At 41.4% G+C, this 12,184-nt stretch overlaps 1 protein-coding gene across 1 annotated transcript; it reads right to left on the reverse strand.

The window, feature by feature from the left end:
* Window positions 1-7,489: 7,489 nt before the first annotated feature.
* Window positions 7,490-11,942, reverse strand: LOC310855954 (interferon-induced protein 44-like; the record flags this gene model as incomplete). Its single annotated transcript, XM_083761166.1, has 8 exons — window positions 7,490-8,059; window positions 8,205-8,305; window positions 8,953-9,124; window positions 9,313-9,465; window positions 9,560-9,752; window positions 11,269-11,371; window positions 11,474-11,572; window positions 11,756-11,942. The coding sequence occupies 8 exons, from the start codon at window positions 11,940-11,942 to the stop codon at window positions 7,877-7,879; spliced, it is 1,191 nt and encodes a 396-aa protein (XP_083617292.1). The 3' UTR covers window positions 7,490-7,876.
* Window positions 11,943-12,184: the final 242 nt, after the last annotated feature.

The raw sequence follows: 12,184 nt of genomic DNA on the forward strand, positions 1-12,184 counted from the left end.
GTTTTGGGTCGGTCACAGTGCTCAGGTATTCTGCCACTGTGTATTCTCTGTTTAGGGCCAGATAGCATTCTAGTTTACTCTGCTTTTGTGTTGCCACTTTCCAGTGTGTCAGATAGTTTTCCTTTTGCTGTTTTATAATTTGGTTTAGTCCAATGGGTTTTCTATCTCGTGGCTCTGTTTGTGTTTGTGCCCGGAGTTCCAGGGCCAGCTGGCTGAGGGGGCATTTCTCTAGAGTTTCACTGTGTGTGAGTGCCTTGTTATGGAGTGCATCTAGGTCACTTTCTTTTAGGTGGTTGTAGAACTTAAGTGCTCTCTTTTTTATTTTGATTATGAGTGGGTATCGTCCTAATTCTGCCCTGCATGCATTATTTGGTGTTTTTCGCTGGGTACGGAGAATGGATTTGCAGAATTCTGTGTGTAGGGTCTCGGTTTGGTGTTTATCCCATTTTTCAAGGTCATGGTTTGCTAATGGTCCCCAGATCTCGCAACCATAGAGGGAAATTGGTTCTATCACAGAGTCCAGTATTTTAAGCCATGTTTTAATTGGGATGTCTATTTTGATGTTTCTTTTGATGGCATAGAATGCCCTTCTTGCCTTGTCTCTCAGGTCCTTTACAGCTTGGTTGTAGTTCCCTGTGCTGCTGATGTTTAGGCCAAGGTAGGTATAGTTTTTAGTTTGTTCTAGTGGGATTGTATTTAGGAAAGATTGGTGGTTTTGGCGGCTGGGCCTTTTTTGAAATATCATGATTTTAGTCTTGGTTAGGTTCACTGTCAGGGCCCATGTCTGGGAGAATTTGTGTAGGAGATCGAGTTGCTGCTGTAGTCCTTCCTTGGTTGGGGACAGCAGCAGCAGGTCATCTGCGTAAAGTAAGCATTTGATTTCTGTGTTTGCCAAGAGGATGCCTGGAGCTGTAGACTGTTCTAGCGTTTTTGCTAATTCGTTGATATATATGTTGAAGAGTGTTGGACTCAGGCTGCATCCCTGTCTAACTCCACGGCTTTGGGGGAAAAAGTCTGTGTGCTTTTCGCCTATTTTGACTGCGCATTTGTTGTTAGTGTACATTGATTTTATGATGTCATAGGTTTTCCCCCCAATGCCACTTTCCAACAGTTTGTACATCAGACCCTCATGCCAAATTGAATCGAATGCTTTTTTGAAGTCGACAAAGCAGGAGAATAATTTGCTTTTGTTTTTGTTTATTTGGTTGTCAATTAGGGTGTTGAGAGTGTAAATGAATGCTTTTTTGAAGTCGACAAAGCAGGAGAATAATTTGCTTTTGTTTATTTGGTTGTCAATTAGGGTGTTGAGAGTGTAAATGTGGTCTGTTGTGCGATATTTTGGTAGAAAGCCAATTTGTGATTTGCTCAGGACATTGCTTTCTGTCAGGAAATTTAGAATTCTGTGGTTGAGGATCATGCAGAGTATCTTTCCGAGGTTGCTGTTTACACAAATCCCGCGGTAGTTATTTGGGTCATATTTGTCTCCACTTTTGTGGAGTGGCGTTATCAGCCCTTGATTCCATGTGCTGGGGAAAATCCCAGAGCTGAGCACGATATTTAGGAGTTTTAATATGGCCAGTTGGAATTTGAGGTCGGTGAATTGTATCATTTCATTTAGAATTCCGTCTGCCCCACAGGCCTTCTTTGTTTTAAGTGTTTTTATTTTGTCTTGTAGTTCTTTTAGGTTGATTTGGGAATCTAGTGGATTCTGGTAGTCTTTTATGGCTGACTCTAGGTTTTGTAGTTTATCTTTTATTTGTTTTTGTTCTTTGTTCTTCTCGATTGGGCCAAAGAGGCTAGAAAAATGGTTTACCCATATATCTCCATTTTGGATGGGTAGTTCGTCCTGTTTTAGCTTATTAAGTCTGTTCCAGTTTTCCCAGAAGCTGTTTGTCTGTATGGAATCCTCAATATCTTGCAGTTGGTTTCTAACGTGTTGGTCTCTTTTTTCTCTTACTGTGTTCTTGTATTGTTTCAGTGTTTCCCCATATTGGAGACGTGTGTTGTGGTTGTCTGGGTCTCTGTGTTTTTGGTTTGATAGTTTCCTTATTTTTTTCCTGAGATTCTTGCAGTCATTATCGTACCATTTGTCATTCTCGAAATTTTTTCTGGCTTTCTTGTTTGATACTTTTAGGTTTGCTAGTGAGGCTGTAATTTCGAATATATAATTGAGGTTATTTCTTTTAATTAATTAGAAACAAATGGTCCGAATGTTCACTCGAAAATTCCTGCCGAAGTTCGAGTCCTAAAATAAGGGTTAGGGTACAGCCTTAACACACACACACACACACACACACACACACACACACACACACACACACACACACACACACACACACACACACACACACACACTGCATGTTCTGAACAGGGTTGATGGACATAGGCTACAGTATGGAATCTCTATGGATTGAAGACAGAATATAGTGTATTCAGATTGGAATACAGACGTATTCTGAATGAATAATAAATAATACAGGATATTTGAATGATTGCAAATGAAAGGAAAATAATAACATCATACAATGTTTGACTCTATTTTTTTAATTTTCACTATTGTGGTGTGGTATGTGTGTCTGGTAGATCTAGAGAGAACACAAAGTAAGTTTCTGACTGGCATATTGGCTTTCAAGAAGAAGGCAGACTACACCTGTTAACATTGCTGAGTAGCATATAGGGAGACACTGACTGATATTTAAAAACACAAATAAAAGCTAGCTTTTATCCGATTTGCTCATTACTTTGACTCTACCGCCTTCTCCTGATATCAAAAGGTAATAGCTTCCCACGACAGCTTCAGTCATCTCACTGACAACTGAGTCTTCTTGTCCCCACATACTTCAGTTCAGCCATCACCAACACAACACACCTGTGCCAAACAATCCTACCAGTCCACCAAGATTGACTATGAAACAATGTAACAACAGTAACCACACAGTGGGTAATACTGCGTATAAGAAGTGTCCATGCACAGACCAATAAACATAACTTGATAATAGAGCTACGTAAAAGAGTGTCCTCATTACACTATAGCACTTACAGTCCTTAAGTGACAGATTAAAGTGCATACTGTTTTTTTTTTTTTTTTGTTTTTTACAATCGCTGGTCACTGGTTTAAACAACATTAGGAGAAAAGCCAAATAAGCACAAGAAAAGCAACCACAACTACCAATATTTACAAGCAACTTTACAGAAAAAGAAGCCCAAAATCGCTTATAATAAATAGACTTGACTTGATTGATTGACATCAAAATGGGCCTGTCAGCTCAAACCCACAATGCAATATCTTCTTTGTTTTCAAGAGTGTTGCGCACAAACCTCAGTAGCATTACAGAGTTATATACTAAAAAAATTACCAATTCCATTTTCACCCTTCTATTATAGGCTATGTAACATCAGCGCCACTATTCCAAAGGTACATTTTTTTTAAACTATTTTCAGCAATGGAATAACAATTTGTTGTTTGTTTGTAGATCTCGTTTAGCTGGGCATTTTGAAGGTAGCTCTAAAGTAAATAAAATGTGTGCGCCCCTGCTATAAACCATCAATTAAAACATCCAGATGTTTTTACTGACACCAATTCAATCTGATTGCCATGCAATTAAATGTGCCCCTGGCACTGGAAAACAACATCAATTTAGTTTTTGTTCCATATCAGCAAAAGTTTCAAATAGCTAGCGCCCCTCCTGTCCCCCCGGTCCCACACAATTACGTCTGTCCCTCAAATGAACAGATTCTGGTCACCCTAAAAGGGCATCGAGGGCTTACCTGTTGTTTTTTGATTGATTGATTGAAATATTTATTAACAGTTTGCAGAATTACAGTACATTTCAAGCACAAACTCAATACAAAGACTGTTAACTGTGAGTGGACTACCCAATTAAACATTACACTTGTTAACAGGGTCCACATTGTTCAATTCATCAAAAAAGTAGTAGGCTATGGTTATTTGTACATTCTAATTTTGGTAAACATGAAACTTTAATCTATCAACTGTAAATATTAAATAGGCTGTACCTATCTAAACCAAAGTATTTATATAATTATTTATCAATGTTGAGGCTTCACAAAAAGTGTTCAAAATAGAATGGCAGAATCACGTCTTCAAAGTTAATATTAACATAACACAAATGCAACATAACATAATTGCATACAATACAAAGCAGTAAAATAATGAACTGTTACCTTGTTGCCCTCAGCCAGGTGCTTAAACTAAGGTCACATTCATACCAGAGAGCTTTGCTGCGATTAAAACGAATCCTGCTGCGCATTGTCAGAAAGTGCGCTTCGTTTGGCAGGTGTGAAGGCTCATTCGAATCCTAATGCGCAGCAAATAACCGCATTTTACTCCGCCCAAAAACGTGGGTTTCGCTTCGCTTCGAATCGCACTTGACTACGATTCGGTGCAGGTGTGAATGCAATCCGCAGTAAATAAAGGAAATGAAGCAAACATAATGTGGCGGGTGAGGAGCTGAACACAGTTGGAGACGGAGAAGGCATATTTTACGCAGCGCAAAGATGTCCCGTTACTGTGGATAGACGTGGTCGAATAAGGAGACTGAAGCCGAAATCAAAAGCCGAAAGTCGAAATGAGAACGTGTACATTAATCAATTGCTTAAGAAAACACATAAAAACACTGCAGTGTATTATAGCCTACATAATATTCTGTCTGTCTGTGTGTGCCGTAAACATGGAGTGCTGTCACTGTGTGGGACTGGGGAGTTATATCAGTGCGCTCATGCAGCGCTGTGCTGCATGCCCAAAAGAACAGTGTGTGGCGGCTGCGTGCATAGAGAGAGAGAGAGGGGGGGGGGGTCCCAGACGGCACGACACATGCACGTTATGAGTGTAATTTTATCACCATAGAGGTGTGTAGGCTATAGTTTATGAATGGAACACATTGATAAAGGTCCCCCCTGCTGCGTTTCCAATTGCTGCGAATGACAGTGTGAAGGCAAACCGCAGCCAATTAAATATGCAAGAATCCCAATTTCCCCACCCATACGGATCTGAGTCTACCGAAGTATTAGGTGAGAATCTGACCTAAATGAACCTTTCGTTCTGAACACTGAAGTGTTCCCTTGCTGTTGTTTTCATTCATGAATCTCTGTTATAAAGAAAGTCTGCGCTAAACTCTACTTCCTTCCCGTTTCTCACAGTTTCAAATTAAAAGCTATACAAAACAGACTGTAACAAAACGAACTCAAATACAATTCTTTCAAGCAAAACACACTGAAGAAGTTGGTAGAGACATAAATAATAATACACTATAGGCTATAACCATAACAGTTTATATGATTCAAATAAAGATAAATTATATAAACATACAGTAGGCAGCCAAAGTCCAGTGTGAATTAACTTTGAAAGTCCTGCCGTCTGGACAGGGGGAGAATCTCTTTAGCCTTTAGGGGAAACAATACTTCTTGTTCAAAGTAGTGATTAAAAAATGGTTCGTTACACGAGGTCCGTTCCGTGGTGGTGGCGCTCTGGAAGGCGTGGAAGCAGTGGCGCGTCGCGATGGAAACGGCCGCTGTTTGCGGAAGCAACTGTTGCTGCTGTAAATGCAGTCTCGCTTGAGATCGAGTGAACGGACCATGGAATAATGTTGTGTGGTTTGTCTCATACATGCTTCTTAATTCAACTCAATGCAGAACAAACTTCTCATTCAGAACAAGCATAAGATCCTGTTTAACAGTAGCCAAGAAAGCTTTGGTAAATCTTTATGAAGAAAAAAAACTAAATCAAAACCAAAAAAGCACACCGGTATAGGATAGATTCAAATTTTCAATATGTTCATGTTTACTTGAATAACTGAACCGAACTAGCAATTATAACATAAAATATCCAATAATCCAAACTTAGTGCCTTAGGCTATACAAAGGGATAGTACCAACGTACCAAAACCCAGGGGCGCAATAACCGCAGGGACGCAGGGGACGAATCCCCTGCCAGCGTCACATTGGTCCCCCCCAGATGAGTTAGGGGGTCCCCCCTGGCTGGGGGGGTCCCCCCCTGTATCCCTGGCTCCAAAGTTATCTTAGGAGTAATACTTTTGAAATCCTGCGTTCATAAACGCGATATATTTTGAAGCATATATTTGATCCACCCCTGTTTAAATCACAAAATGGTTTGGCCCGTACTGTTTTCGGAAGTTGGGAGTTGTTACACCGCAATCAGTGACCCAATGTGCTTTGCACTCTGTAATGATTCTAATAATACAGGAACAGGATTCAATAGGTCAGCACTTTTGGTGTCACGCACCACTTTTGATAAGTCGTGTATTGGCTATATCAGTAGATGAATGGATTTACTTCATCCTTTTCATGTCAAGGACCCCCAAATGGACATGTATTAGCCTGCGGACCCCCCCCCCCATTTGAAGAGAAGAGAAGGATCCTCATAAGAGAAGATTTATACAGCTCGGACGGACCCTATTCTAATGCCATTTCTAGCGGTGGGAGTGGGACTCCAATTGATAATCAATGTTAATTTAAAAAACTGAGAGCGTCCACATGACATGCCACAAACTATCATGTAGATGTACCTCTGGGGGTCCCCGGACCCCACTTTGGGAATTATATTATTATTTTGGGGGATTTGGGGAAAGGAGGAGATCGACGCCGCTATTAAGCACAACTGTCAACACCAGGTCAGGCGCTGCAGGTTTTTCTTTCCTCTCGAGTTGCATGGGTTTAACACTAACTACTACATGTTGATGTTAAAACATCCTCTCCTGAAAACTTCCCAGGTGTTGTACATTTTATATAGGATAGGCTAACTTACAGATCAGATGGTCAGTGAGTTTTTACCTGTTCGAGGCGCTGCTGATAATGTGGTTAAACTTTTACGTTTTGAGACAAATGGGGAGGAGGAGGAATCACAGCCAGGTAATTCATAATAATAATAATAACTGTGCCAAAACGCAGTTTTGTATGTACATTGAGTCACTGGAACAACCTCTCTGTAGTCCGACCCCAAACCATAACCCCACGTTTTTGTAGAGGAGGAATCACAGCCAGGTAATTCATAATAATAATAATAATAATAACTGTGCCAAAACGCAGTTTTGTATGTACATTGAGTCACTGAAACAACCTCTCTGTAGTCCGACCCCAAACCATAACCATAACCCCACGTTTTTGTGGTTAGACCCCCCCATCCCCCCCTCCCCTAGGGGGGAGGCATACTATCATCCGACAGAGCATTGATCCGAAGGAGCAATGCTCCGAGGTGCGCTGCGGGTCGGGAGAGGGTTGCGGTTAGGTTTAGGTGTCTGCCCCGGGGGAGGTTAGGGTTAGGGTGAGGGAGGAGGTAGGTTGTCGTTCGGACCAATGCTCCGTCGGATGAAAGTACTGCACTCCCCCTAGGGTGGTGGGGGGGATGGGGGGGACGGGGGGGATGGGGAGGGGGAAGCGTTCGGTCCGTGTTGCGCCTCTGCCAAAACCACTATATTGGTAAGAACAGGAACATTATGATTAAACAGATTAGAATAAGATCAAAACCAAGGGACCATTAGAAAATAAAGAGAAGGCACTGGATAATCTCAACTAAAAGCAATTTATACGAGTTAGGTTAAAGTCTAAATAACTTTTCACTTTGTAAAACATGGCATTGAAGGTCAAACGATTTGTGACCATTGCTGCATCAACTATAATAATAAAAAAAAAATATTGGTGCTTAGTGCAGAAAGGTTGGTTCCTTTCAGTTGCGTTCTAACAGTAATTATCCATTTCTTTAATGTCCAGAGTTTAATTATTTCTATAAATGCCTGTATCGTATTAGAATTGGGAGGGATGAATAATAGATTAGATAGATAGATATTTCGACAGAGAGTCCAAATGTATTCAGACTCTTTTTGACTGTGAAGGGGTTCTTTTAATCATCTCTGGATTTGTTGCTGTATTCTTCAAAGTAGTCATCAGCGAAGCGCAGCATCTGGTTGAAGGCGCTGAGGAGCAGGATGTCACTGTTCTGGTCCACCTCTAGGTGATGGCTGTAGTTCTTCACAGGAACCACACAGGACAGAGGAAGGCCCAGACGCTGGCTGGCCTCCTGGAGCTGCAGCAACACAGCACAACAGATGAACGTTAGCTTGGCTCAGTGGTTCCCAAACAGAGCGTCCCCAAATTATTTTGGGGGGGGACACACTCAAGCTCAGAGAGGTAGTGTTGGTTTCCTATGGTTTGACTTTGGTAGAACTCACCTTGGTCTTGATGTAGAGGCTGCGATAAACATTGGTCAGGTCATCTGCCACAGCGGAACAGGCTTCATCCACTTTAGTCAACAGGAGCAACTGAGGGATCCCTGGAGAACAGCACCACAACAAACATGTTCAACAGCTGTAAAACATAATGGACCCCAGGCTGTGCAATTGTGATACTTTTGTTTTGTAAACCAAGGACTTAAATGTTCCACTATTAGATAGTTGATTGCTATTCATGTCTCGTCTCCAAATCATATTGTGTCAATAAGGTAGAAATTGTGCTACATTAATGCTATTTCTATAAAATATCGCGTCGACAACTCACATGAAAATATTTCATCACATGTAATGACACTACGCTAACAGTATGTGATAAAATGTAATTGACATGATGTAATGTTGTTCTGTTGATCCTTGACTGACTTTCCTACACCACTTACGCAATGGTTTCTTGCTGAAAATAGCCGATCTACAAGCACACAACACGTGGCATTGAGACTTTCTTCGAGCCACAACGCCTTACAGTTAAACATTACTATTAATTTTGGAAGCAAGCTTCACTGGGAGAGATCTTGACATTGATATGCCTGAATTATACTACATAAATTATGGAGTGCCTACAATAGCCGATCTACAAGCTCACAATGTGTTGAGGTTGAAACGCATATTAAGCTTATTTTGGCTATTTTCGGGGCGTGCAGCGCTGCATAATTTGGGCCTTACAGTGATGCTGCGTTTACCAACTGACCGGCTTGGTTGACCTTGATTCGAACGGCGGTCAGTTTGTCCTCCAGCTTGGAGGTCATGGTGGAGATCTTGTTGGCGTCGATGACGTAGACCACGCAGTGGATCATGTCCTGAAGACCTGGATTCTTCTTGTAGTCCGGGTCGTCTGGTTGTAACGCAACTGCAGCGTTGAACTGTGAAGAGTAGGGGAAAGAAAACACATTAATTTCACTCATGACTGACTGAATAATGTTGATTTAATGCAACACAAGTCAATGATGATTGAAATAAGATGATCCTCTTCAACAAAGCAATAACCACAATTAGTAATTTACTAAAACTCTATAAAAGGGTTTTCAGTTGGAAATGTGAGAAGATTCACCTGATATTTGTCTTCAATGTGACCTCTCAAAATGTTGCTTATGTCGTCCACATGAATCCCCTCCCCCGTGGTCTCCTCCAATCCCATGGTGTCACACACGATGATTGGCAGAGGTTTGCCCTCCTTTCCAGCTTTAACTTCATAGGTGCGATACTGTGGGATGTACAATGGTCAAAGTTATCAGCTGTTTTTCACACACTTGTTATGGTTGTGGGTCAGAGTTACGTAGCAGTGGGCAGAGAGTCACCTGGGTGGTGAGGCTGGTGCCAGAGCTGCCAGTCATGGCCTGGTTGGTGACATGTCCTTTGAAGACGGACTCGATGGAGTTGACAAGGCTGGACTTCCCTGCTCCAATTGGTCCAATGAGCAGAACCCTGATCTGGGACGGAGAACCGACTCCGGTGGGCTGGTAGTTCTGTATTTCGTTCAGCAGCCTTTCCCTAGTCCAACAGATTCAACTTTTCAGCATGTTTCAGATACAGTATAATGTATGAATAGTACAGTATGTGTAGTACTGTATAAACAAAGTCTGGTTAAACGTGTAGCGATCGGCTATCGCACACACACGCACCCACTCGCACCACCGCAACTATTAATGTCCGCCCAGTACACTCACAGAGTAACAACTATGCATGTCCGCCCAGTACACTCACAGAGTAACGTCAGCTCAGCGACACGCCCCCGACACTCGGTAGGCCTACGACTGTTAACATTTTGTCGTTCTACTTTGAGAACTACAGTAGGTGGAGAAATTCTGTAAATGTCTGGTTTCAATAGATCTTTCATCATTCTTTCAGTTTACACAAATTTAACCATAAACAAACACAAATTACACAATAGAAACATTTCTGTTGTGGAAGTGATTAACCCATTTTGGGTGGGAACCCCTTTTTTTGTAACCCATTTTTCACCCCTGTGTCAATTATCTAATGTGATCCTGGGCTCTACACACCCTCCGCCAACCTGGGGAGAGCAACGGACTTGAACTCATACTTCCTTCATGCCTGAGTGTCCAAGTTGCTCCCCTTGTAGTGTTCTAAGCATTGTGTTATACTTTAGCTATTGAAAAATAGCAGATCTATGATCTATTTTTGAAAATTTGTGAAAATGTAGTGCAAAGCTTTGGATATATATTCTTTCAGAGCGAACGTTTTATCTAAAATCTTTGATGCTGGGGGGGGGGGGGGGGGGGCTATGGTGCTGAGCCTATGCTAGCATCTAGGTTGTTGCTAAGCTAATGCTAGTAGTAGTTTCAGTGTATCACTAGTTTCAGTGCATTGATATACAGTGACAATATCACTGCTTGGTCAATTTCATTAGCTTTATTCAGCATTTGTGAGCCTTTCTCATTTTTTGTGATTTCATATATGGTACAGCAATTCATGATTTTATGATACAGTTCATAACTTTACCTCATGCTGTAATTTCTTGGTTCAGTTCATAATTAGTTCATAACTCCAATTCATATTTCAGTAATGTGCAGTTATAAAAAACGGGTTAAAACTATTTACATTTATCTACAAGCCATTTACATTATAGCCTACAGTACAGTCATTTCATGTCACTTAAAACATGAGTTACAGTGAAATACACTTAATGCTTGTAGACATGTAATTGTATGTTTTTCATGTCGTTTATTATTTCATTGGATTATATAAATAGGCATTATTTAATTAGTGCTTCTTTCTTTATGTTTCAGTTTTACAATTTTGGCTTGATTGCTTTTGGAGAAGTAAAAAACCCTTCAAACGTTACTCTGCCTCCGACCGTCTCTTCGAGCCAACTGTTAGCTGTCTGTTTATCTGTGTACATCATACCTCAGTGAGAACAGAACAAGAAGAGTAACGCTTTTGGGCATTCAAGTTTTCCACCTGACAGCTACAATAGTTCAGTATTGTGTTGTGTGGTAGCCTATATGGTATACCTGTAAATAAACTAATCCAGATCCATACTTACTCAGGACTCCAGTCCATGTTCCTCCATGGCTTCTCAAGGAGTTTACTGGAGTCACGTTTACTGGAGCCTGGCATCTCAAGGAGTTCACTTTCTGCTGAAACATCTAGAAACATCTCCACGGTCAGACTCAGAGCAACATTAAAGACAGTACAAACAACTGGAACATCTTGTAGGCTATGTTTGTCTTTGTATTAATTGAACTCACCTCCTATTTTATAAACTTCACATTCAACCAGCTGCAGGTCGTTGCCATGCATTTCTGCAGCATGGAAATTGTAATAATCTTGACTAGGACTGTTGTACACTACAGCTCGGCCATTAACACAAAAACCTAGATTGTCTCCAAAATAAGGACCATGGCTGGCGTGCATTAACACAGCATAAGCGGGATTGGTGACCGGATATTTGAGAACATTTGCCCTGTTAAAGGTGAAAAGAAAAGCCTGGGCATCGTTCCCCCATTGACCACTTTGATTAAAAGAAATACTGGTGTATCCCCCAAAGACGAAGCTAGAGTCATTGTAGCCCACGGTCAGAGTGGGCCCCTGGTTGTCACATCTCTGGTGGAACGCTGCTGCAGTGTAACCATGGACTGAAGCCTGGTAGAGGAGGGTCAGGTTTCCTAGCTGGGAGCTCAGCGCCTTCTGCTGGGCCTTGGTCAGCCTGGGATCCATGGTGGAAGAATGGTCCAGTAGGTCTGGATTCTCTGATTGAACACAAAACGATAGCCATTGCAGTACCTAAATAACACTTATTTTTAACAACACCAATACAAAGGCTGTTTGTGTAATTAGAAAGCCTACTTTACTTAGTGGACGCACTACTTTAATTAAAAGATACGACGCAGTGGCTGTAATTGGGTCAAGGATCTTGTTTTCGTGACCAATGGAGTACGAGATTGGTAATACATAGGCCA

This window comes from Protomyctophum parallelum (assembly GCF_964188405.1).
Source record: "Protomyctophum parallelum genome assembly, chromosome: 1".
In the NCBI taxonomy this organism is placed as follows: domain Eukaryota; kingdom Metazoa; phylum Chordata; class Actinopteri; order Myctophiformes; family Myctophidae; genus Protomyctophum; species Protomyctophum parallelum.